This window comes from Hylaeus volcanicus, chromosome 6 (assembly GCF_026283585.1).
Source record: "Hylaeus volcanicus isolate JK05 chromosome 6, UHH_iyHylVolc1.0_haploid, whole genome shotgun sequence".
Lineage (NCBI taxonomy): Eukaryota > Metazoa > Arthropoda > Insecta > Hymenoptera > Colletidae > Hylaeus > Hylaeus volcanicus.
The window spans coordinates 11087528-11115501 of NC_071981.1; the positions used below are offsets into that span (position 1 = coordinate 11087528).

At 36.6% G+C, this 27974-nt stretch overlaps 1 protein-coding gene across 5 annotated transcripts in view; it reads left to right on the top strand.

Moving 5' to 3' along the window:
• Window positions 1-2033: 2033 nt before the first annotated feature.
• The window catches only part of LOC128878668 (tensin-1), a 334268-nt gene continuing 308327 nt past the window's right edge, over window positions 2034-27974 (top strand). For 3 of the 5 annotated variants that reach the window (XM_054127041.1, XM_054127043.1, XM_054127042.1), the window contains exon 1: window positions 2034-4141. In XM_054127041.1, the coding sequence (XP_053983016.1) occupies window positions 4049-4141 (93 nt within the window). In that variant the 5' untranslated portion in view covers window positions 2034-4048. The remainder of the gene's footprint in view (window positions 4142-27974) is intronic. The other 2 variants (XM_054127049.1, XM_054127053.1) reach the window with 2 other exon arrangements.

Genomic DNA, 27974 nt, shown 5'->3' on the forward strand with positions numbered 1-27974 from the left:
TCTTCATGGCGTGCTGTATTTCGTTTTTCCCACACGAAGTTTCTCCCATTATTTCCAAATATATCGAATGATTTATAACTGCTTTCTCGTTGTCTGTTGCTACATTATTACTACATGTCGCACCGTAGAACAGTTTAAATTTAAGATTTCACCAATTTTTCTTTAGTAATTATTACTTCTACGTAAAGATATAATTCTTTCCAGCATATGTACTGGTATCTCTCTGTTTTCACAAACCATTATTTTCCTTTCGACTTTAAACACCGAATAACTATCGAAGGTAGTATGAATAACGTCTGTTTACATATGTATGTGACATTGTACTGTTACGATATACGTAAGTATATGTTAGTAATCGATTGAACCGTGAAGTGTACGACTTTAATCAGCACTCGCTGTATCCTGTTATGTCACGTATGTATGTTGTTTATGTTGTCGACCTCGGTGTCACGGTGGCAAGGAGCGCCGCAACACGCGTCGAAATTTCAGGTATGCCCAGCGTCCATGTATAGGCAGGTCGAGAGATCGAGCGCGGCTTCTGCGTCGCGCGTTCTTGTTACCTTGACTTCCGTTCGATCATCGGCTGACGTTGCGCGGGACTCGTGCAAACACACGTGGGTACGGCACTGACTTTATGGGCTCCCGTCGTAAAAGATCCTCAGGCTGCTGAGCCACGACGAGATGTAAACACGTTTTCCAGTTGATACTCTGCTTGTACGACACAGTACACGCTGCCCTACGCATTCTGCCTCGTCGTGGCAATGTAATTTGCCATCATCCGGGACCGTCGCTATTATTTTTTCATTGTCCTGTTACACGGTATTTACAGGGTGCACTACGAGACGCCCATACCGGTTCAAGGGTGGTTTTAAGTCGTGGAAACTAGTCTCTTCGCATCGATCCGATCCATTTGATTACTATGTTGTTCATTTATAAACGACGTTTGAACTTTAATGGTCTGTCTAATTTGGAGCACTATAAATTTAATGAATTGTAGTTTTTTGTTGAGGTAACTGTTGAATATGTCAATTTCATAGTTTGTATATATGTTTGTTTATAGTTTGTCAAGCTTCAGAAATTTTCTCAATTATAGATACCTGATTTTGTTGAAATTTTCAATAAATTGTATTTTTAGAATGTTTAGAGAATTTAAAAATATCCTGCAAAAGTATTTTGCAAAATTCGAAAAATGTATGAAATTACAGAAGATTTTGTTGCATGCAATTATATCGGGACGGAGACACGTGTGCGAGACATTTAAATTGTCCTCAATTTGGATCCCTACGATATAAACAAATTAAAATGCATAGGTTATGTCCATAATCGAATGAAAGAGTATTGGAGGTAAAGGTAGTGACACGCCTACCGAAAAACTTTAACCTCTTGTGGGATGAATTTTAAAAGGACTTTGTTTTGCACTAATCAGGTAAACACAAACCAAAGCAATTTTTATCTATGTATCGACCTTAACATACAAATATATTGTCCCACTTTAATATAGTACATTTTTTTAATTTTAAAAAGTATCGTGATAGTAAGTTATGGTAATTTTTACATAAAAGCAAACATACATACATGTGTCAAAATCTGTCAAATGATTAAGATTTGATCAATTTGATTAGTTTCAGATACGTAAAATGAAATATAACTTGCATGCAACTCAGATCTGTTGTGCAGACTAAATTAAAACCGATATTTAAATATTCTGGAAAGAAATTTCTAATGGACAATATGTAAGTGGTTTTACCCTTGCTTACTGTTATCCAATTAGCTCTGTTTTCATATCTCATTTCATTTTCACAAAAGAAATTCCTGACAACCGGCTATCTTTCAGTCACTTCGATCAAAACACCCCCTTAATGACGCGTAGGTGTGTTATATGAAGTCAAAGTGTTAAAGAGTCCAGCGGAGGCGCAGATGCGGAGAGCCGCGCTGCGTTTCGACGCGGATTGTCGATTCCTTCCGCCCCTCTGTCGGCCCGCAGAGCGCTCTTCGGGGTCCCGGCCGGTATTTTCTGTCAGTCGACGGCAGGCCGCGGGTCGAGCTGGTCGAGAAAACACGACGCTTATAAAACCGAGAACGCCCGACACGCGCGCTCCGTTCATTCTCACGCGTGTTCACCACACATTCAATCCATTCGCGTCTGAAACGCTTTCCCACGAAATTCGACTTCCTATTCCTCAGAAACGCGTTATGCGGGGATCCTCCATCGATCGAGGTTGTAGAAACTTTTAAGAAATTGTCAAGATTCACGGAGTAAAAGCCTTCTCCGTCAGAGTCACCAAAGTCTCTCGGAAACATGATCCGTCGATAGATCGAGTCGAGATCTACCAAAAAACATTCACAGTTTCAGGAAAAGATTTTTAAAAATTGATAAAATTCATAGCGATATAGATCTCGACCAGAAGGTCACCAAAATATCTCAGAAGCGTGACACACGGTGACTATCGATCAACTGTATTCAAAGAAGCACTAAAAGAAATCACGTTGACGGCAAATAAAAAAATCTCGAACTTGAGGAAAAGATTTTTAGAAGTTGCCAAAATCCACAACGACGTAAATTCTTTCAACTAAAGGGTCATCAAAGCTGTCAATCAAATTTAAAATCATTCTCGATTCCAGTCATCGGAAGTTCGTGTTCCACGTCGAAAAAAGAAATACAAAAGGACCAACCGCTCCAAAACAAGTAAAGAACCAACAAATACCAGCTCCGTTTCAAAGTTGGCTTTATTGTGTCAAACGTGAATCGCCGAAGGCAGCTCTCATCTCTGCTCTCGCGAGAATTCCTGCAAAGATCGTCGAACGTGAAAATCATCGAAGGGGTGTTCCGTCGCCTGAGAGTCTTGGAGCGTAGATAAGGGACGCGGTGACCCGGACTGTCAAGCCGCGTATAAAATCGACGATAGCGAAGTCGACGGCCGCCAGTATCGCGGGAACCGCGCGCGAGAGAGGACGTCGTCGCTCGTGTGCACGTCGACGCAAGGAAAAATCACGGGACGCGAAAATCGCCGATACCCCTCCCCGACGTGTTTTGTTGTCGTTTCGATCTCGCGGAACACCGCAGAAGCCTCGGCCTTGTTTGAACGCGACCGTGTGGAACGAAGGAAAATCATGTGCGACCAGGGACAGGGAGTCATCCTTCGTATTTGTGACGACGACCTGTGCAATTAACCATTCAATCACTGACCTAGCCGAAGAACGCAGGTCGTGTGCGGGAGACTTTTCACGTGTTGGCCATATACGCACGCTGGACGCCTATAGGCGTTTGCCGCACGGTAGTGTGTCAATAGATACAAGCGACTATAGGCATGGATAACCATCGAAGGGTTATGGAAGCTGAAATATTTTTTAAATTCTAAGGATCTTGAAGAACAAGAACTCGAAAAAGAGCGGTGAGGATTTCCCATTACTATGAGAAGCTTCTGAAAGTTGATCGATTCGGAGTCATCTGCACACTCGCTACTGTCGAGGTCGATGACGAAAGTTTTTGAGACCTCCAAGTTCGTTGGAACATCTCCGAAATCCGGAGCAGAAGCATCCTTTTACCAAAGGAATCTCGGGAATAGTGGATCGAGGAAAAGTTAGAGTACACGCTTTCGAAACTTGATCAATTCGGAGTCACCCAGACACGCGGGACCGTCCGAGAGTCGACGACACGAGTTTTCGAGACCCTTGGAATCGCAGAAACATCTCTGAGGTTCGAAACATCCTTCATCCTTGGGAGGTATCTGTTGCCGAAGGAATCCCGAGAATAGAGGATCAAGGAAGGGTGGTTAAGGGGCACAAGGATCTTCCGAGAATTCTGGGACGTTTTCGAAAGTTGGTATACGGAGAGGATACGGTTCGAGTTCGTGGGTAAAGGATGGTGAAATGGTTGCGCGTGGGCTCGGGTGGAAATGTGGCTGCGAATGATCGTCGCGAATAGAAGCGGAAAGTAGTGGGTGCTTTGAAGGATTCGCGGAAGAAGCGGGCTAGGAAGAGGACGAAGAGGAACGGAGAAGTGTCGGCGATCAAGACGGCAACGGAGAGGCGAGAAAACACTCGAGGAATGCCGTGGATAAAGTGCTTGGGCGGCGGAGGCGGAAACGCCAGAAGAGGCAAACCACTCAGCGTCAGCCAGCCGATCCACCTGCTCGTCAAGGTAAGTTCCTTCTCGCTTTTTCTTCGGTTACGAATTCTCCTGGCGCCCCAACGAACGGGGTTAAGAGGACACGACACTGTAACGGCCCTAAAGCAAGATATATTTCCAACGTTTCTTTATAAACAGACTGTGGATGCTTGTGTTAAATGGCATGTGAAAATGTGGGGAAACGTATCAGGAAGTGCATGAATGCAAAAGTATACAAAATATCAACAATAAAATACATGTTACAATATAAGACATACTTTCATTTACATCTCAATTTTTTGAATGTGTAACAAATATGAATTTGCATAAACAATCATTTATTTATGGAGAAACTATACGATGGGTTATTTTCAAATTTTTATTATATTTTATTGGACATTAAACCGAATAAAAACGAGTCTCATAATGTCATTAACATAGCGTTATTCGGTACAAAAAATACTGGTGTTCGGTTGACAGCTTTGTAACTACAGCGTATATTTGAAATAAAAAAATAAATATTGTCTTAAACTAGATACGTATGACTATTCCATACATTCAATACATCAGAAAATTAAAAAAAATTATTTGAAAAAAAAAGTTCCATGTTTCACGAAAAAATTCGTTCCACTTATTGAAATAAAATAAAAATAATCTTTAAACAAGAGTGCTACGTCAGTCCTTAGAGACAAATTTTCTGAAGAGAATGTGACTTGCATCATATCGATCGGTCGCATAGTTCTCTCAGAAAGCGTCGTTAAGAGATAAACGCATTTAAAGTTTCAGTATCCTTTACACATACCTATTATGCATACAACTATATCTTAGAAGTCAGAGAGAAGAGAAACAAACAAAGTTGTCAATCAGAATTATTTTGTTTGGAATAATTGTTGATATAAATTATCATAAATAGCATCGTTAATGACTAAGTAGTTTTAGTGTTAATACACTACACATTCAAGTGACTGTATCAATTCTGGAGACTTCGTTCTCAAAATTTGGCCCAACATTCTTGAAATGTATATCTCTTAAGGAATGTAACAAATTGATTTGTAAACAAATTTAACAGTGTTGTATCTCCTTAAGTAGCCTCCGTCGAAAGATTTGCCTGACCGGCTATTTCAAGTTAAAACTGTCCCGTGAAGTCGTCAATTTTTCCACGATAGAGTAAAAAACGATAACATCTAAAACTTCGATAAACTTATGACATGTCAAAAACGTGTTAATACTGTCAACTGGATGTGTGTCATGCGAAGAAACATGGCTCTAGTAATTCGCGACCATCTATTCTTTCGTCTTTCGCAAAGAACTTCTTCAATCGGAGCTCCCAAGGGATTCTGGCGCGCGGATTATTTTATGGCCGCTCTTTAACTTTACTGGCACGATTGCGCGTCCACTAAATCCTTCTATATACAGGCCGTCCACTTGAATCGCGAGGGTATATTTGGAACGACGAGTAACGGCAATATTCATTTGGTAATTTTGTATACGGCGAACGATCGAATGGTCTGACCGAATTATCAAATCGACTTTGTACTACAAAGTTTGTAGCTCTGTACCGAGTGAACGTAGAGAAAATTCTCCGAGGGAAACGTTGGATTAGCGGAGTCTATTTGTCTCTGACTCCTTGGAAGGTGCAGCTGCAATGTGTTTTTAATGGAACGTTTCTCTTTATCGAAATTCGTAGAAAATACGGTTCTCGGAGATTTATATGATTGATGACTTAAAGTTCAAGATTAGTTGTCGTGGATGGTACGCCAGCACCTAGAGCACGTAAGAGTAACGTGCTTGGTTCGAATTTTGGAAGAGAACCTAAAGTTTGAGGCGAAAAACATTGTATGTAGAGTAGAACCTCCATTGTACGATCGAATAGGAAGACTTTTGTCCAAGGAAATTTTCGGATAATAAAGCATTTGTCTTTCTGACATTTATAATTTTCTATTTAAGGTGTTTGTTAGTTTTATTCGTTATCTATTGTGCGAATTAGTGTTGCTCCTCTTTGGAACACATGGATACTCTGTTCAAACATTAAAGCACTCGGATGGTTGATCATTTGAATAACGGAGTTTCGTGTAATGGTCGTTCTACTCTAATAAATCGTCGAAAGCTATATCTTTCATCAATTGCTATTATAATATAAGCTGATATCGTATGCTTCTCTACTCTAAATTGTATAGTCTCGAACCGTTCAAATTAATGTACTCGATTGTATCGATTAAGAACTCGTTTCGTTCTCTTTGCGATACGGACTATTAATTCATTCACCAATCGCGTTAGATTATTTTTAATCTTCAGCGATAAAGAATCTTGTTAATGAATCAATGCGAAAGTCAGGCAAAAAATCTCTCTGGTACAATCTCGTTAACCTTGAACAATTTATCTCCAGCAATTAGCGTTAGCGGCCGATCTGTTCGAAATCTGTATGTTCCTAAGGTCAACTCTCTTTTCAACTTTTCAGCTTTCGTCGATAACGCTGCGATAAGTGAAACTCGTCTTTGTCCTATCGATTTTAATTGTTTTAAGCTTCCTTCTCTTGCCTCGATTTCAAAAATTCCGAACGGAATGATACAACGCAGATAAGAATAGGAAATGCATGATGCATTTAACCTCCCTGGTCTTAAATTTTGTTTCATTGAATAAACAGAAAATTATTTCTCTCATGCCTACAGTTGTTTTCGGTTCGTTCAATTATAATTCAATTGGAAAGTTACAATTTACACAAACATTTACAACATAAAAATTACTTAACGAGGAATTGCATTTTTCCAGGCCAAAAAGCGGTTTCTTCATCATTTTTTATTAAAAAAAGTATGCAAGATTTTAATTTGAAATTATACACATTATTATTATTCTAGTATAAAATACAAATTTTTATGGAGAGATACACTCAAAATAATAATAATAAACATTGGTTGCTGGTCAACATGATTTCAGTCGTTCAAATAAACTGAAATAAAAAAATAATGCAATTGTTTAAGAGTATCTAACAATGATAATAACCATCCATTAGATAGCAGAAATTCCGCTTTTCTAATAAGTTTCGTTCGTAGGATTTTTATGAAATTTGGTGTACAGGGGTTTTTAGGGGCACTGATTTCAAATCTGAACTCAGAATTTAAAAATTGAAAATGGCAAATCCAAAATGCCGGACTAAAATACGAAAAGTGACTGAATTTAGATGAAATTTGATATATAGAACCAACGTGTTATACTTGGTATTCGAGCCTTCTAACTTCGATAATTTCATTTATGTTTATTTATATTGTACACAATTGTTCTTTAAGAATTGTACGATAAATTTCCATAAAAAGAAAAATCAATTTTGTGTACCGGATAAAAGTCCCCTCCTAAACAAATCTGAACTGTGGTTGACGTTTATTATCTTCAGAAATCAATTAATTGATTCTGAATTAATTTTTAATTAAGATAATATTTAAAGAATAATCTTGAAGTCCATGTATTTACATCTGTGTATACATACAGCAGGGCTGAAAAGCTTGGTATGCGTCACGCCTCTCACAAAAAAAGGGTTGTAATGGCGATAGAGGAGCTAAGGGATCCGTAGAAAAAAAGGATCGAAAGGGGAAACAGTCCTTCGCAGCTAAAACGATTATTAGGCTAGCGTTTCTTTCATGGTGGAATGCTATAAAACCAAAGAGATACGAAATCTTGGGATGACGAAGGAACGCCACGGCGCGGTGGCCTTCTGCTGAGGAAGTCTGATTTATTAATTTTCCCGTTCGGAGCCTGTTTCTTTGGTTCCACGCTTGTAGGAGCCGTCTCACGAGACCGCCCCGCGGCCCTCTGTATCGATTCAACGTTACCTCGACACGACCCACCAATTAAATTGATAATAACGCCCGCGTTACCTGCTCGTTATCGTACCAAGTGGTCGACTCTTAACGCAATCGTTAAGTGACACCCACTCGCGAGTCACGGTGAGCACCCAGCCAGGAGTCAAGATCGCGGGACAACTAGGGATGGGCGAAATTCTTATCTAGATACAAATTCTGAATAACGAATAAAAGATAAGCAACTGAATCCATGAATACTAAAACGACATAATTCTATCGATCATTGTTTCGAGGAAAGCAGTTTTGCTTGTTTGTCTTTTGCATTCCTTGAGTGACGGTACCTTTTAAAGGTACCGTCTGTACATGCACTTTGATTATGTTTATATATTTTTAACATTGTCAGGTAACTAGTATTTATGTGCAAACGTTCATAAAATGTTAACATTAGGTTTATGGGGTTCGAAGTAACTTCGCTGCATTGTTGATTTTTTTTATGTCTACTTTCTAAGAACTTTTTGATGGCGTTTATATCTACTACCGAAGTAATTTAGATATATGCTTGTCACTTTATGTAGATAAAAGTCAGCATAAGTAGTTGGCGAAAAATGTAAATGGTTTTTGTAACTTTCCTTGTGAATTTCGGAATGGGTCAAAATGAGTACCGTAAACCTAGTGTTCAACTTGAATTGTTAATAATATTATCAGCTTTTTTATCATGATATTTATTGTTAATTTTTCAATTACTTCTGAGGCTTTATACATATATCATTGTCGTCGAAAAATACCTTGAAACGAAATTTTTGTAGTGTTTCACTATACACTTGTGTTGTTTACCATGTTGTAGGTAACACACATAAGCAGTGTCAATTAGTGCATTTGTGCTATTTATCCGTTAGTCTTTGAATATAAAATTAAACTTTGAATTATAGAATGCACTACTTCACAGTGAATAAAAGTTTAATCGCTCGATCGAATGAATGTTGTACATAAATTGTTCTATGTTGCTTTCAGTTGTTTTCTACTTTTATTCTAATATTATTGGAATAAAATTTTACCCATTGTTGAGGACGACGAGTCTGTCTGCTTGTGAAAATCGCGATGTTGGAGTAGAGAAATTAGCTTACAATGTTCGTCATATTCCAAAGACTCGAAGCTATCGTCAGTGGAGGGTTTTAGTAATCCTGGAAATTCGATAAGTACCATTCATTTGACAATTGAGCGCAGTTGAAGAATTTGTTCTCTTCCGAGGAATGCACTCGCCTGTCCTATTTTAATTTTAACCTACATTCGCGAGATATTATATTACAAATCATTATTATTATATGTCGAATATCGAATGTAATAACTCGGTACGTTTAATCGTGTAGATAATTAATATAACATACCTTCAGTACGTACTATTATTAATTGGATATGAAACTCTACCATCAAAGTGGATGTGGCGTAAATGGTATAAGCTGATTCTTCTGCAATGACCGCTATTAGATTTTTTATTCTAATTTACTGTTAAATTATACAAATTTTTCTCGATGTTGCATAATATTGTTGAATGACATACATATGCTTAAATGAAGTAATACTCCGAAGTACGTATCTCGTCAATCGTTAATTATAGTTAGATATTGATAATATACTAGAGATTCCCGAATTCAGGTCATTAAGTTTAATTTATTACTGAAATTTATATCCCTTTGGAACAAATTTTGTGAACATGTTTCGGAACCTATAACCTCGAACACATGAACCCTTCTGCTTCTAGCATCTGCGCCGCAGTCGCTTCGATGACAGAGATTGATATTTATTGCCTACTGTACGCTTTATAACTTTAATTATTTATATCTCTAAAAACAACCAGTAGTTACACCTAATATTTTACGCATAGCTAGCTATGTATATAGGATACATATGAAAATTAATTTAAATAGTTCGTTACTTTTAGTTCTTGAAAATGAAACGAAAAACTGTTACGAATTCACAACAAAGTTTATCGTAATATTATAATAAAAGTAATAGCAAAAAGTATAGTCAAAAAGTATAATCAAACAAGTCTAAAAATATAGTCAAGCGAACTTTCATCTTATGTTTTTATCACCTTCAACCATCAAAAAGAAAAGGAGCAGGCTTTATATATTTTTTGTTTCAATCTGTTATTCAATTTAATACGCGTCTTAGGGGTCTGCTTAATATCACACTTTTTTCGAACAAAGCACTTAAGAACCATTTTGTCGTTCGCTGAACCTTTCACAGGAACATGTAATTTTGTCTACACGGTATGGAAGACTGTTGACTTTTTTTCTCATACTTTATGTTCACTTAAACCTTTACGCTTAAAACTTGTATCTAGCACGCTTACGTTTGTCTCTCGACACATCGCCGTTAGTGGTTCGTTTACTTTAGCTGTCAGTGGTTCGTTTACTTCAGCTGTCAAAATGGACGATCAGTATTGCCCGGTTCACATCTTGGAGAATACATTTTACCTTATCGACACTTAACAAATTCACTTTATACATCAACAGTCCGTGAAAGCCTCAACGTTCATTTCAATGTTAACATTTCCATTTAATCGACAAAATATTCAAACGTGAAGGGCTCAGACCATCTGGTCGCGTCACCGTAGACAGACCTTAATTAGTTCTGCTTTTCTTTTCTCTCTCTTCGCCACGGTGATTACATTTTTTGCGTGTATAACACGAACGGTGTTCCGATAACGGTATACATTAATTTGAATTCAATTAAATGGAATTAAACTCGCGGAGTTACGCGAAACGACGAATTAATTTGCACGACAAAATGGCCTCGCCCTGGATCGAATCACTGGCTAAAAATTTCGCGCTTTAGCGTCAGAACCAGCCTATTTGCTCTTCGCATTTCAAACATGGATACGTGTCACTGGCCTGTCAAAACAATTCGCCAGACAGTGAATTCACAGTATTCCAGGCGCTTCGTAAAGCATATAATCACGAAAGAACGAGCCCATAACCCACTTCAAACGAGTCTCATTCAAGGTTCCAGGTAAAAGTCCATAAATCGTAGGGATCGTTAAGGCTGGGTTATGGCGTGTTGGGTGATCAAATGAGTCATTTTCAGGCTCGTGTTTTGGAAACAAATTATCACATGAAATTCAAATTTAGTACCACGATTCTTTAACTTTGAAACCGTAATTAAGTATGTATAATTACAATTAAAGAAAGTTGGAAGATAATATTTCGAATTGTCGTTCGCTATAAAAGTATTGGGCAACATGTTCATTTGAAATATTCTGTTTGAAGTATTAATGTTTTCTTTTCGAATTATGTGCAATCGTGATCTGAAACTCGAAGAAAGAGTTTCTCGATGTTTCCACTGATTGGATCAGCCATCTGGAAGAGAAAAAAATCGAAAGCATTCTAGTTCTGTACGAGTATGCTTATGGAAGCAGTAGGAATTTATATCGTTATCGTGGATTAAATAACAAAAGCTGGTTTTAGAGAAAGTTAGTTTCCCCTCTGGCTGTAGAGAAATACGTATGGAACATCTCGAGATATCCTTGACATGAATTTGAAAATTGTTATTTTCAGTAAAACTGCTCGAATAGAACTTCTGCGATATTTATTTTTAGTTCCTCTTCTTCAAAGTTGTATTATTAAATGATTCCTTTTCCGAGAGCTCTACCGGTTTCCTTTATCGCGTCGAACGCTTGCTACTTCACCTCTTCGGCGCGCAGCTCGCCTTTCGTATTGGTAAAAAATTTCAATTGCAGCCCCATTTCCCCTCACTTCAGTGTCAGAATTTGTCAAATTATATTAAATTATTCGTTGAATATTCTGAAACATATTTCGCATAAATAATCCATGAAGAGATGTTCGTAATTAAATTTTTTCATCGATTTCGTGATTTTGCTTTGTATTTCAATTTTTTTATCCCATCCATCTCTTCGATACATTTTTCACATTCTCCATCGATGTTAACCAATGATAGATATAATTTTTATTGAGATAAATATATTTAAGAACTAAATGTTTCCTTAAGTTATTGTTAGGTTTGTTTATTTTTACAATACCATACATTTGTCACGTTTTCCTTTGACAACTATGTATTGACATTTTGTGGTATCCTGAAGCAGTATTGTAACGCATTACATAGTACAAATTTCATGCACTAATTCTGTATTGAGAAAATATTCCTTGCCTGTGCCAAATAATCATAAGGAAAGCAAAAAAAAAATCATTTACACACGAGTTATTCAATTTTCTCGGAATTCTAAACTATACTAAAATTCAAAGAAAGTCGATTTATCAAATTTATCAAATTATTTCTTTCTTCTTTTTTTGAAAGTAAATATGTTAAAAAATATACTGTTAGAATTTGCGGATATTGTCCAAATTATTTCGGGGTTTTCAGTCGATCGAAAATGATGGATACCATAGGGAAATCAAGCACGAGTAAAACGCATTTTTCGCGGAACATCATTTTTGTTATCTAGTTGTCAAGATAAAATAAATCTACCTTTCGATCTCTCTGACATTCAAATATGTTACTTTTTCCACCAATGGCTATCGCATGATTCACGGTTATCTTTAAAAAATTAAAAACTCCATATTTTTTTTAAAGTAAAATGGTTGTCATAATGAATATTTGGTTACTTGAGTTAAAACTAGCGCCATTTTCTTAATTTTTCTCCACTGACACGGTTCATGTGAATTATCTGTCTCGGACAAATGGTTTTCAAAATATCTTGACAACCATGAAGATATATACATCAACAAGGGTTATTTTAACGTTAATATAAATCATTTAATAAATTTTATCAAGCTCATACAAAAATATTTTTATACTCTTTCTGAATAGTACTATTATTAGAAAAAACATTGAGGATCGTTCTTTATTTTATAGACTTAAAAAAATATCCTAAAAACTGGTTCATTTTTCGGTCGTCACACCAGAAGGACACTTTAAACCGATGAACAGAGAAAAAAATGGCGCGTTAATAGCATCGCGCAATTAAATAATAGAATCGTGTGCCACCCGCGGCGACGTGCAACGGCGATTTCATTAAAGCGCCACTTAGGACGTGATACTATATTCCTGGGAATGAATACGGTGGCCATTCGGAGTACCATTAGGTACATCATTTCATGCTGTGTAAAAATATCGTAAAGTGGAGGTCGCGAATTACCGTCTGCTTCCCCTATATGAACACGACCCTACCAAGGAAGACTAGGCAGTAAATATGGATATGTAAGCAAAGCTTATACAGATCTTCAATAAAAACTGAAGAGCATAAGTGACATTGACTATATTAAGTGATTTATATCTTGGTTTGTTGGAAACTATTAACATCGCGATTCTGCGTCCTCAGCATAAGATCTCAACCCCTTACCTTGTAACATCGTTTTCAAATCTTTCTTAGACTCGGAATTCCGTCAATTTCATAGATTCGACACATTTACTTTTTTAAGATTATTTAGCAACTTTATTTAATCTTCCTAAATTGAAATAAAATGCGAGGATATACGAGTGTACAAATTATAAAATTAATTGAAAAGTTGTATTTTATATGGTAAAGAAGAAAATGCAGTAATATTCAAGAAAGTCAAAGTAAAAAAAAACATAGGTTTGGAAAAATATAATCTTTGCAAACATACCTTCAAAAATTCAGCTTAGATAGGAATTTAGTTTACTCTGCAAATATTATAATATAAACATTACGTTTAATATTTTTTTTTTGTATTATTGCATATCGTGTGCATTTTGTAGTTTCTTGCAGATACAAATTTTCTATGAATGCATAAACATTCGCAATCTACGTATCACATACAATAAGTATAAGAATGTTCAACTACAAGTAATCTTTTATCATTGGTATCTGCAACATTGCATTAGTACAACATATTTTGAAGTATCCGTGCTTTTCTCATCCGTGCTTTTCTCGTTTATATCTCAAAAAGGAAAAGTTTCGGGACCATGACCTTTTTAATCCTTAAAAAGAGTAGAATATAGTACCAAAATTTGACCACTTATTTCAAACATACTTTATATAAAGATGTATATGCGTGTACAGTCATGCGATAATAACGTGTGGTAAAAATTACAATCTGAATTATGGAATGAAACGTTCCAAGGTGCACAAGTAAAAATGTTGTTGTGCGATTGAGTATCTGTTGTAAATAAATCGTTATACGTTGTTTTCTTTCGTTATTTATTATTCGAATAAAATGTTGCTGGTGCACGTACGTGGCGACGTGTGCGAGCTATGCGCTTTCCTACTAGTGGCCGTTGTCTGTTATTATAACCGTACTATTATCGGTACTATACACCTGTGCGATCGGCAATAGCGTATATACGCCGCCCATCGGCGAGCACGCTTCTTTGGCGGAGCTGGCAATTAAATTAGCGCGCCCCCGGCAATCCCGCGACTTTTTGTGCGAGAAGCTTTATGTAATACCCGTTAGAGGGAGGAAAGGTTGCGTCGGACTTGTCGGAGGAGTGTCTTTGAGATTTGTCTAGCCTCTTCGGGGATACTGGCACTTACGTGCGCGTTTAGTTTTTAAGTAACTGTAAATATTGCAACATGCGAGTCACCACTGAAATTATGAATATTTATTATTTAATTTCTCAGTTATATAACGTGACAATATTGTTGCTAAGCTGGAAGACGTAAATCAATATCAATTTGAATTTTTATTAGTTAATACATAATGTCATTCTAAGCATTCTATCCATGAGGTTTTATGGCTCCTCTCGGCAATAAAAAAATATTCAATTCTATAGTACGTACAATGAACATAAAATAGTTTGAGGAATATTACGACGATATTATACAAATTTTTTAAATCAAATAGATACGAAATTTGCAAGATAAAAACATACAGAAATGACCATTGAAAGAGTTAAAAAGTAAAAGTTTATTTTATGGATGCAAATAACTGGTGATCAAGGCTTGATAATTCAACGAGAAATTCAAAGTGTTCTAATGTTCTATGTCCCATATGTTCTAAAGCGAGAAGCAAATTGATGTTCCGCGTTTCGAGTGTGCTCTTCTTCTCGTAATTCCTAGAATGATGAACTTGGAAAACACGCACGAATATTTCAATCAGAGAGAATTCCGTACATTGCCTCCCGTTCCTTTCAGCGCTACGAATGTTTTCCACAAAGCCAGCAATTATGTCCGCGCACCTGCCGCGTAGCCACGTTAATTCTTTCGCGCGCGATAGCCGAGACGATGTTATGCTCGCAGCAATGTTCGATGGACGTTTAATTGCATTTTTCTTTTCATTATGCATATTTCTTTTATGAGTATGCATCAATGTCATTGTATAACGAAGGTAATCTATTTAAATCGCTCGCGCGATTACAACGTTAAAGTTTCTTGGCTAACGCGTCTTTAATTGTTGGAAAATTTCATTCATTTTTTCTTGTAGGATGTCGTTTGCTATGGGTATACACAGTCGTCGCAAGAATGTTTGTTGAAGATAACATATTGAAATACATATTTTAATCCAAAACAAAACGAAATATTTATTAATATTAAGATTAAGGTAAATTTAAAAATGACCAAGATATACCAAATTTCCAACAATGTTTGTTTTCGATGTACACGATAACTTGAGAACGAAACAGTCCAAACAAATAATTCTGTTAGAAGACGTCAATATCTGCTGAATGGACGAAGTAATTTTGTTACATTTTTCTTCAATAAAACCACTGCCATTTTGGTAAAAATTATAATTTTGTAAAAAATCCTTCATGTATATTTCACATGATACATTCTCGAGTTATTGTGTACATCGAACAAAAACTTTCTTTATGTTGCTAATATCAACTTGCTATATTGTTTGTCAACCATTTTGAAATATTTTAACCAGAAAATGTATGCATTAAGTGCAATACGTGTACTGTAAACTTACCCTTTGTTCTATGTTAAAATATGCATTTTAATGCTGAAAAAAATTCTTGAATTTTGGCTAAGACAACTGCGTAAGCACCTTTAAAGATGTATCGCTAAAGATATTTTTTAAATAAAAAGCTCAGTAAAATCTTGTATTATTTATTTTATTCATACTTCTATACAAGTGTGAATGCTCTGAATCAATTAAATTATTACTTTGAACAATTTTACTTAGGCTACACATCGGAGCGAAGGGTTTTGGATTATTTTCGGTAATTATTCGGACTAGCAATTACGATCTTCGCTAAAATCTTTCTCGAATCGGAATCGATCGAGGGGAGAAACCGCGCGGCGAACTTTGATTATCTGTGGCAAAAGGTTAGAAGGCATGCTCGCGGTATCTTTCGCGGTGAATCAGCGGAGGCTCATAATTCTCCGGAAAGATTAGGAAACCCTCATAACTATCGTCATCGTCGTGCATGCACATGGGTAACCGGTACGCGTACCAGGTCGTATATTACTCGGAATACATGTGCGCGTGTCATTGACTCGTACACCGCAAAACAATGTTTTATTGGCCGGATGCGCTGCCTTGGAATGAGCAGCGGCGTTCTTTCGACTCGTGTGAGCCTCGATCGGACCCGAAATGAATCTGTAAAGTATTTCGGGCGTCCTCTTCTAAGCGATGTTTCTCTCAACAATCGCTTCTAAGTTTTCCGGCAATATTGGCGGGGTGCTACGTTTTATCTTTGGATTGCTTCCAAGTTAACATTGTGGATAACGATATTCATATACAGGGCTACAAAATGATAACTCAAGCAATGGTTCCGTTTATATTTGAAGATATACATCTCTGTTCATAAGTATGTGGACATTTCCTCATTTGAATTAAATATTTAAACAAAGTTATGGATCAATTAATGACTATTACTTATGTTTTTTTCTATTCAGTTTGTATTGCACCGAAGAATTTATTTTATCGGTTGTTTATTTAGTGTCTCATCAGTAATAATAAAAAATCATTCAATTTTCTTTGAATTAACGAATCTGTCGTGCGATTTTAAAACTTCTATTACTAATTTTGGCATCGTAATTTTTTCCATTGTATTTGGAAAGAATGTTATTATAAATATTTGTTCAGATGTTAGATATTTTTTTCCAAATTTTGCAATCTCAATAATCTCATAGTTTCCCCATGAGATTTAGCATGCCACTAAAAACTTAGAGTTTAGAGTAATAATTTACGGTGTATATTAATTAATCATTGAAGGAGATGAGTGTCAGCATATTTATGGAAAGGGATGTACCTAGATAATAAAATCCAAACTACAAACATAAAATCTAAACAATCTACAGAAATTTAATTGGAAGACTCGGATACAATAGTATCTAATGGTAATACAAAGCAGTTTTGCACTCTATTTTCTTTAAAAAGTTCAAGTAAATATATGTAGGTAAGAATGATTACTCATGCGAAATTCAAGGTTATCGTGCATATATCGAAGCAATGCTTAGATTGTTGTGTCTATTTCCTTATCACATTTACGCAAATGAACTACTTAAGTTTTATATAATCTCGCGATAATAAAGCTAAGTTACGATTAAGACTACAATTCCTAAGATTATTGTATATACATACAGTAAACATTTCATCACAAATATTACTACAAGAAACAAAATCTTATTTATCTTGTTTATTCTGATACGTTCTTAGCTCTACAAAACCTTACCCATCGAGGGAACAAATGCGAATATTTTGCGTTCCACGAGGCAAGTTATCGTGAAATTTCATCAGCGTAAATTAATACTTCGTTGACCAAGCGTTTGGAAGTTGTTCTCCTTGTGTCAGTATTTCAATGGATCAATTTTTATATAGAATATCACAAAATTAGAATTTTGCTTGGAACGTTACTAAAATTAAAATGTCTCTTAAATTAATGATTTTCGGACATAAATATGTTAATACATTTTTGCAGAGAATAGTAACCTATATCAATTGGTAGAGGCAAAGATACATTATTCAATTTAAAAAAAACGCTTACGATTTAATATAATTTCTACGCGTCAACAACAACAAAAAATAATTGTATCAAAATATGATCCACTTAAAACCATTAAAAGTTGTCTACACAAATTATTGCTATGCGTAATAATATTCACGTAAATCGAGATGGTAATATCTGCTGAACCACATAGCATACGTAAATAAAGTTGCTTCGAGTTTATTTAAATCTTTTCATTTTATGTTTTTCATACTTTTTTTAAACGAAGAATATCATACATCGACCACTGACACAGATCTGAGTCTTTTTTCAAGTACCAGGGAAATCCCGTACGAGGTAATTCATAATTATATTTACGGTTACGTTTCAATCCCCTGGTAATTAATAAATTATCCCAACGAGGATTCGCGTCTTCTCCGGCGAAAGACGGACGAAGAAAAGATTCCGGTTTCTTGAAAGTAGTTGACCCACGAATGGGTGTGTAGGGATGCAGAAGGGAGGCCAGGAGCGAAATTGCGAGACAGTGCGACGCCAGACGCGTGTCCTAATTGAAGAACTTTTAATTGCGCAGCGGCGTGCAGCTGCAATTAAGGAATCTCAAGGGGTCGGGCATCGTCGCTCGCAAGCGGCAGTGAACTCGAATCGTTAGCCGTGATATCGCCCGATTTAATCTCCGCCAACGTTCGTTTCTTTTCTCTCGACTTGGCCGCTCGTTAAGTCTCTTTCTCTGTACTGCTTTTTCAGGGAGCGTTTCTCGCTCATTTCGGAAGAAGCTGTCTCGTCTGGAGGACTGTGTATCGCGAACGTGGCCCCCTATTCAGACTGAATTTTCCTTTCGTTCGCTGAACACTCTATCGAAGGATGACGCTGCGCAGCGTCGAACCGAATAGGGTCATTTCGTGTCAAATGCGACACTTATTCAGGCTTTCTACTTTATAGGTCAGGAAAATGCTTGCGAAGAAAGATTAAAAAGAGGCGAATTTCAAGCTCTGAATATATATTTATTACGCTTTTATTTAGGTTAGAAATGAACAATTTTGAAAATTTAGCTGTAAATTGAACAATTTTGAACATTTGGGATATATACTACACCTATAATATTCGCGAGAACTCGGTAAACAAACTTCGCAGATTGCTATAAGACCTTATAAAAATAAGAATACTAGATAAGAGTAATAATAAGCACTAGATTAACGGAGCACGGTCATTTTGACTCAATCCTATTTTCACAAGGCCATTTATATTTATATTTATATTTTTCGCCAACCACTTATACTGACTCTTATCCATATAAAGAGACCGGCATATATCGAAATTCATTTTTGTTTAAGCCACCTAATTAATTTTAGTAAATCGACTTCACTTATTAAATCATTACTTTAGTAATACAAATCTGACAAGAAATCTCCGTAAACTTAGTATTAATATCATATGGCTACTTCACCTATACCGAACGGCCCGTATAATTTTCGAAATCGTTCCAAAATAGTACACATCACGTTAAAATACGTAACCATGTCTTTCTTTTCTTTATTAAATACGTCGTTAAGAGCACTTATATAGAAAAGTCAAGAACGCTAATATTGGCTTTATCGATCGAATATACAAATGCGAAACTCGTTAAAATGGTTCGATATAGAAGTATCAATCTTAAACGTGAGCGTATAGATATTATCAAAACGACTTGGTCCCATCATTAGTTACAAGTTTGGAATTCAAATGCCCTCGAAAGTCGCTTGGCGCCGACAGTCGGGCGCCAGAATTGGCGAGTCGACGACAGAAAGTGTCGTCCGTGTCTGGGGACCCCAGAAGAAAGAGGAATTGCTGACGCGTTATTTTCAACGACCATTTTAAAAGAGGAGACCCGTGTCTACGAAACGTCACTAGCGACCCTGGCGCCGAAAATAGAGCGAGGATGAACACTTTGGATAATTGACTATTTTGTTCTAATCGTGTTAGGGCAATTCACCCTGAATTTGGCCACGGGTGAAAGCCGATCATTCGTGACGCTTGAGACGACGAACTTAGGCGAATTTCTGAGATGGCCAATTCTCAAAATGGTCTAACAAGTTTTACGCTACGCGAGAACTTTGTGTTCGGTGTTCCTAACAAGGGAAGCACTCGTTTCATCCCTCTCCAACTTTAATTTACTTTTGCAAGATGGTAGATTGCTGCTCCCTTGCTACTGTTTCCTGCGATTTTTTTTGTATATATAGGTCACTTTGACTTTTATAAATAGTATTGTGTGATTTTACGAGTTCAAACGATGTCGAACGAATTGACATTAATTTTTTACTTCATTTTATTAACACACTCGCGACCGGTGATTTGAATTTAAAGTGACGCGAGTACTATTCCTGGCTATGAACAAATTATGAAAATCTTTTTATTTTATACACTACATATTTACAACATTGATATTCCGAAACGTATTTTATGATTTTTATTTTCGCCCTAATGATACGAATTCGCGATGTCCAGCTTCAGAATTTCTACTCAGTAATAGAAAGGTAAAATATCTGCCAGTCGCGAATGTGTCAAAATGATTATTTTATGCGTAAACAAGGGATGAAAAAAAAATAAGGAAAAATATACGTGTCGAATTGAGTAACCTCCTCCTTTTCGAAGTCGGTTAATAAACAAGAAACAAACGTTAATTTACCTTAATATAACATTTGAAGGCGTATTATCAGCACAAATGGACCGATTATCTGATCAGCCTGTTCGACGATTTTATCTCCATTAGATTTTTTCTAATGTGTGATATTTCCAAATAATTAGAGCATGCAGAGGTATACATAAAGCATGCTGTATAATTCTATTATTTATGCCTATAAAATTACCGAATTACTAGATTTGATATCTTCCACATACCAACAAGGATTTGTAACTTACCATTTCATAAAATTTTGTTAAAGTTGAGGAAGGACAGATCAGTGTGTCCAATGTAGGTGAATATAATAGAGGTGTAGGCGGAGAATTGAAAGGTTTGTTTCTACCTGGTATTAGACACGCCAAATTCTTCGAATCAGTGAAATAACCGAGTGATTACGTAGTCCTAAATTTATGCACGAAGTTCATCGGGTGAGAAGGGACTGTTGATCTTTCGAAAGGTTAAAAGGCTTTGGCGTCCTCGGATCTACCTACGCGCGTCAAACCCGCTGCTTGGAACGTTTGCCTCGGACTTTGCTCGATAAACTCGAAAATGTTTGCTTCGCATACACGCGCGTTTTTACTTTGCACCTTCCAAAGCGGCGTTATAACATTATCGACAGCAACGGCGTGGTCTCTTTCCCGGATACCTTGACACTTGACACCGGGAGAGAATACTGTCTTTGGAATCTTGAGTTTCAACCGCAGAACTGATCCTATAAAATTGAAAGTAATAAGCCCAGGAGTTGGTGTATCCGTTATTTAAGGGTTTTTTGCATAGGTATACAAGACTCAACTGAATTAGTCGATTGTAACACACTCCTCGAAATAGTGTAATTAATTCTCTATAAGCCTGAATAACTTTCGAATCACATACTGTTATATCGACATTCTATTGAATAATTCAATGTTTGTTCGTACGCTAGCGTATACATCTTTTTATATAATGTCTTCTTAACAATCATCAGCATTCTCGGTAACGGTTATCATCTCTAATGTGAAAGATTGTCTTGTGTAAAGTGTTTGCTATTGCGGATACTATGAGTCGTTTGCGACAATGGAAATAGAATACAAAATACATTTTATAGGAATATATATATTATATTTATGGTTAACGACAAGTTCGAACTCTTTTATGGAATTTCATACTTAGTTTCTATGCTTCTTACTTTCTATACTTTCGTCAGAATGGAGAGATGAGACCCTTTTTTTTTAACGCACGCGCACTAAAGTGTACAGTTCGTTGCAGTTTTTGCGACCATTTTTCGCAGAGATACAGCAACTTGGAAATGACTAAAATTTTCGGGAAATTATAGTGTTCCCTTAATTTTGACGAGTATTGTATTATAAAATCACTGAAACTGTTGAATTCATTGTTCATCAGTATTTATGGGTTAGGTCTGTTCGTTGATTTTACACTATATAATTTCGGTTAGAATCGCGATAAGGGGTTAAAGCAGAGCTTTTTAAACTTTGGGTCGCGACCCCAAATGGGGTCGCTTAGCGAAATCTTGAGGTCGCGAGATTTAAATGTAAAGTATTTAATATTCTCTTTTATTTATGTTATTGCAAAAAATTCAGTTTCGATGAAAAATAGGGTATATAATTTTTGTAACTACATATAATAAATACAATTTTACAATTTTTTGTGCAATTTTTAACATCATATTTTTGTATGTTTTTAAACAAATTCTAAAACTATTTTTTTCATGTGTATATATGTATATTGTTACCTAATCAATAAATCTTTTGGGTTGCGAAAAAAATCACAATCATAAATGGGGTCGTGAATGAAAAAAGTTTAAGAAGCCCTGGGTTAAAGGATCCATCAAACCCGGAAAAAAGAAATTTGTCTTTCCCGTTTAAAAATTTCTACTTGGCGTTCCTAAAGCGTATCATCTGCTTAGGTAGGAACGGACTTCCTAGCGTAAACTTTCCTCGGATGGACGTTGAGTGATGGCAGCGAGGAAACGACCATCGCCAGGGGACCTGGACATTCGCGTGTCTCGTCTCGATCGTTGCTCATTGTTTTTGAATAATTGATGCGGCACTCTCCGCGGCTGTTTGCCGAGATCTCATCGAGAGGGAACAATCGACATCCCCGTGTGTGGCGCTGGGATGAAACCGATGTTCACGACGGTACGGCGCGGATGATGATCGATCAGGTGGATTATCTCGAATCGCGAAAAGTAAATCTCACGTGTAGGATAATCCAAAAATACTTATATGAATCCAAACATTTTAGGTAGAAGGATCACTAAAATAAAGTTCATGTTTAAATATTAGAGACATAGAACCTGAAAAAGTTAGCACTAAAATTACCAAAATCATAAATAAAAGAGAATATTAAATACTTTACATTTAAATCCAGACAATTTAAACTATGTACTTTAAACTTCTTTTCAAAGTCACTCAGTTATTGAAAATGCTTTTAGCGCATGTTTTAGAGACGATTGCTATAACGGAGAATTAATTTGATTTGGAAATTAGTTCGCTCTTCTTTCCTTTAATTATAAAGGTGTAGTTGTTTGTGTAATAGGTATACGTTTGGCCTCGGTAGTTTAGTGTTAAAGATTGACTATTTTTTAAAAATTGTTTCTAGCATTGTACCAGTTTCAGGGAAAGGTCGCCTATTTTGAGATTTTTGTGGCATCGTATCGTCAAAGATGAGTATCTAAAAGAATGTTTAAAAAGCAGGAACTCACAGCGCCCAGTCTTACCTTTGCTACGATTTATAAGCTTTATATTTTGTTGCGAGGTAGCAGCAATTACTCCACCTTTCTGGAATACAAATTTTGTAGAGTAAGGATCTAGAGATCAACAGACATTTTGTATTGCAGGATAATGTATCGCTTTATTTCTGTGCGACATTTTTTGTATAAAACATCACGTGCATCTACTTGCATGCTTCAAACTAAGGACAACTACAGATGTAATCTTGAGAACGAGGAGCGAAGTATAAACGAATTATACTTTCTCACGAATTTTCGCTAGTCTACGCTAAATCGGGTTTCTCCTATTAGTGGCAATTCGCAACAACAGTTTCCCTTAAACTCTCCTGCGCGAGACTCGACATTATACGCTAAAAGGAAACCACATTTTAAAGTCGTGGTATTTGAGAAAAGTGTAAGCATACTTAGAATACTCTGTGAACGATGCATTCGTAAAAAGAAAGAGAAAACGTTCAAGGAGAAAAATATATAATTTTATTGTGCACGGTTACATTACCTCGTTCACCGAGTTGAAAGTTCCACCGGAATCGCAAGATTGTTTCTCCGTCCACGATCCGTTGTTAGAATGCTTAGCGGTGCAGCTGGATCTCGGTAATTCCAAGCAATCAGCCCGACAAACCCTTTTCACCGGGAGTACCGCGACACGACAGAATTCTTCCGTGGTCTCCGAGGTGAACAAAGGTCGTCGGATGATTTCTCGAGAGTTCGTAATGAGGAGCACGAGAGGAACAAGCGGAAAATACGCGAAATCTGTTAATCCTGTGTTTTCGTCGTTGCCTCGAGTCAGAAGGAAACGTCGCAAAAGAAGGCATGTCTTAGTTTTTATGCGATTAAAGATGAACAAAACCTGAATCGAATCGTATAGAAATTGTCCTGTACTCGGAGAATACTTTTTTCCCTTCGATACGTCGTCGGTGGAAAGTGAGCAAGAAATAAATTCCTACGAGGAAACCTTACTTTGCTTTGTACTTATTTCATGTAATTTTTCTACAGAAGAAAACAAGGCAGTTGATCTTTTCAGAGCAAGGATGACAGCAGTAATAAATGGAAGAAAGATGAGAAAGACTGTTGAAGTACAATGTACAGTACATATAATAATAGTTGTTCCATATGTTGATTATATCAAGTAGCGTATTTGTGTATACTTATGTTACACGTTGGTTGATTTGGTCATCGATATTAATAAAAAATGTATTAATACAGTGTATACAGAGGACTGCATGTCAAGTGTTGACGCGTTTCCAAAGAGGATCATTAGCGGATGAAGTAATACTACATATTTTATAACGCATATACATACTTTAAATAACACCTCCTTCTCTCAAACATAACCTAGATCCATACTTGAACTTACTGAACACATGTTAGGGGGACCAGAAAGTAATGTCGTTTCTGTGAATGTCAATACTTGTTTATCATATATCAGCTCATTGTATACCAATTGATTTTTATCGATCAGATATTGAAACTTTGCACACTAGATAGCAAAAGGTTGTTGGTAACGAGGACGATTACATAATTGATTAAAAATAAAAACTTGTTATAAATTTATTTGTTTGAATTTAATGTAAAAGATACGACATTACTTTCTGGTCCCCCTAGTATTCCACAGCTTTGATGTATCTTCTAAATCTCTTGGACTCCCAATGCGTACTGCTAAAGACTTTCAGCAAAGATCTTAAGCTTATATACAATGTACCCCACTTTCATGCATCGTATGTGTTCACAGCATGGTCTCCACATAATACATATTAAGTATGAGAATTAATTGGAGAGGATTCAACACGGATATGTGAGATTTTCCGTGCTCTGTATCGGATTAGTTATATCAAGATATGAGCAGAACTACTTGAGAATCCTTCCTTGCTTCTGACCTGTTAAGACAATAGTATAAAGAGGAAAAAATAACTATTAAAGACACACTGTATGCAGTGTGAGTCACCTAAGGCTTGTCCTTAAAATACCTTCGTTGCTTTTAATGATACGAACATATGTGTCAAGAAGAAAATGTTTTATTCAGAGAGTGACATACTATGATCAACATAAAAATTATCCCAAGGTTATATTTTCCAAGATTTAAACACGTGTCATATATTGACTCTGTACGTTGAAATATGATTTTATGGGAATAATTCACCACAAGATTATCTGAAAGTCAATATATTAAATATTATATACGTCTTTTAATTAGCTACAATATTACAATAATGACCCAACACCATCCCATTTAAAAAATCCCGATGATAGTATGTCTCCCCCCAAAACAAACATTTTTCTCTTAAATATATGTTCGTAAAATTAAAAGCAACGGAGATGTTATAAACACAAGTCGTAGGTGTCATACCCTGCATATCATTTGGAAGAGGGATCAAAATTGAATCCTCAAACATTACAGAAGAGGATCCAAAGGGTAATGAATCGAAACGTTTAAATCACATCTTTGTATATTGCTTCCAAATTTGTTTCTGTAATGATAACATCGAATAGTGTTGAATTATACATATAATTGGGATTGGGAGCAATAGGAAAACCGAAATAACTAGAATACATAAATCTTAATTACATGAATATAAACAGTTAAGTTATGTATTGATGTAAAGAGATAGATTTTGTTGGAACGCAATAATCAAAGAAACGAAACGTACATATATCGATCGTTACGACTGATCTCGCAACAAATAGTTTGAGAATGTTCAGGCTATAGATTCAACACGTTCAAAAGCGTCTTTGATTTGACGAGTGGATTATCGAGAAGTCATCGATGCTCGATAACAGTAAGGGGCGCTATGTTCTCGTGACGATCATTTCCCGTCCCATCGTGTATAGACGGTTCGTAGGATAGTGACCGGCGAAGAAGTACGAGAGCGAGGCGAGGAACGCAGTCTACCGTGTATAAAAGGGTGAAAGGTGAGGATCAGTTAAGGGTGATATAGTGGAGGCGTTTAGTTAAATCGATCAGATAGGGCTTTGCATGGCCCGTTGGTGGCACCCTCTTGCGTCCGGCACTGTCTTTCCCTGAATTATGAGCAACATCCACCTGCGAGGCCTCTTCCTTGATCTGTATTCTCACGACGTAGAATCCAGCCTCTGTGCCGTTTCTGCCGCAATCGGGCGCGATCTCTCCCGTACTACTCTTCACTTTGGAAGATCTCGGCGTATTTCGGTGCTCGTTAGGACGTTGGTTCAACGTTAACCCTTTCAGACCTGGGTTTTAGGCGCGGTTTTTCGTTGGGTTTCTCTAATTGTTTCTTCCGAAGCAGCTTGTGTCACATTTTAAACGTACAATATGTAGGGTGCCTCTCCTAACTTGATTATCTTGACTTGTTTGTGCCTACATCAAGCGAATAATTTTAATTTTTTTTTTAAATTTGTAAAAATTGTTGAGTTTCATTTAGCCCTTTCACAAGTAAACACTTTTGGAAGTAAGTTTTATTTGTAAAAAGCAGGTTTTGCTTATACAGAGATATTTATATACTTTATATATATATATATACTTTATATACTTTATATATTTTGTTACATACTTTATTACATATATACTATATATATTTTATAATATTCTTTTATTTTTATTACTTGCTAAAATATTTGAAAAAGCAAATTATAATGTACTGTGCCAGACGAATACTATGAAAGAACTCATAGACAGATTATCATGTTTAATGAAAGGAATAATAGGCAAATGCGACAGATATGTTTCCGAAACGAACATTTAATTTTTCTAACGTATTGGTAAGCTTTTACATATGTAATTTTTAACATCAAATAATCCTTATCCCCCAAGAAATTACTAAAGCTTGAGCTTTATTATTATATTTGAGGTTTAAATACCATTTATACGCTGATATGATCCAAATCAAACATTTCCGAATATTTGTGAACGGTGGAGTATCTGTAGTTATCATACACCTAAAAATGATTGACTTTAGAGTAGCTTGCACACGCATGTTACCGCCGGGTCCGAAAGGGTTAATCGCTTCGTGTAGCTCGGCTTGTAAACTTTGCTTTCCGATTAACACGTTTTAAATTCATTGCCGTGATCGCCCCGCTAATCGGTGCAGCACTTAAGACCGAATCCCTCGTCGATCCAGCGGGTGTCACGTTCACAGGACCAAAAGTGACCATCGAGAAAATGGTCTAATCGCTGGTCCAGCTTTCCAGAATTACGAGAGGCTCTTTGGATCGACAATTTATCGCCAGTTAACGACGCCGACCGAGCGTTTCACTTCATCAACGGTATCGAGAACGTTCCAACGGGCTCCAAGGATAATGGGTCGATGACTAAACGATCATCGTAACCATTATCCACTCTCATTGGAAGCATCTCGCGTTTAGCGCGATTAACAGGCTTCCCGGTTGGAAGAAACTGCTTCAACCCTTTGCCTTCTAAGCGAGTCCGTGAAGTTCTCGAGATTTCAGGCTCGATTCTCGCTTAGGTGGTGCTTGTGAAATAATCACGAACCGGAGGATGAAGTTTCGAGGAGCAAACGGCGTTCGTGTCAATGACTGAATTACAAGAGATTAACTTATCAATTTTGATATTCTCAAAGATCAACGTGAAAACTTTCGTTCGTCGGATGGCATGGAAACGTTGAACTTGGAGAGAAAGGATCCGTCGATAGCCTGGATCGCTCGATAGCAGAGCAATTCTCCGGTAAACGGAAGATCCGGGTTCGGGTGCTGGTTCAGTGGTAGATTCTTTTTTTCCTTTGCAGCTGTTAGAGTTGGGAATTTTTTCTCTTTACATTTAGTTCTCGTATTCCTTTGAATTTGGACTTTTGTACCTGCGAACAGCTTTAGGAGAATTAGTACGGCACT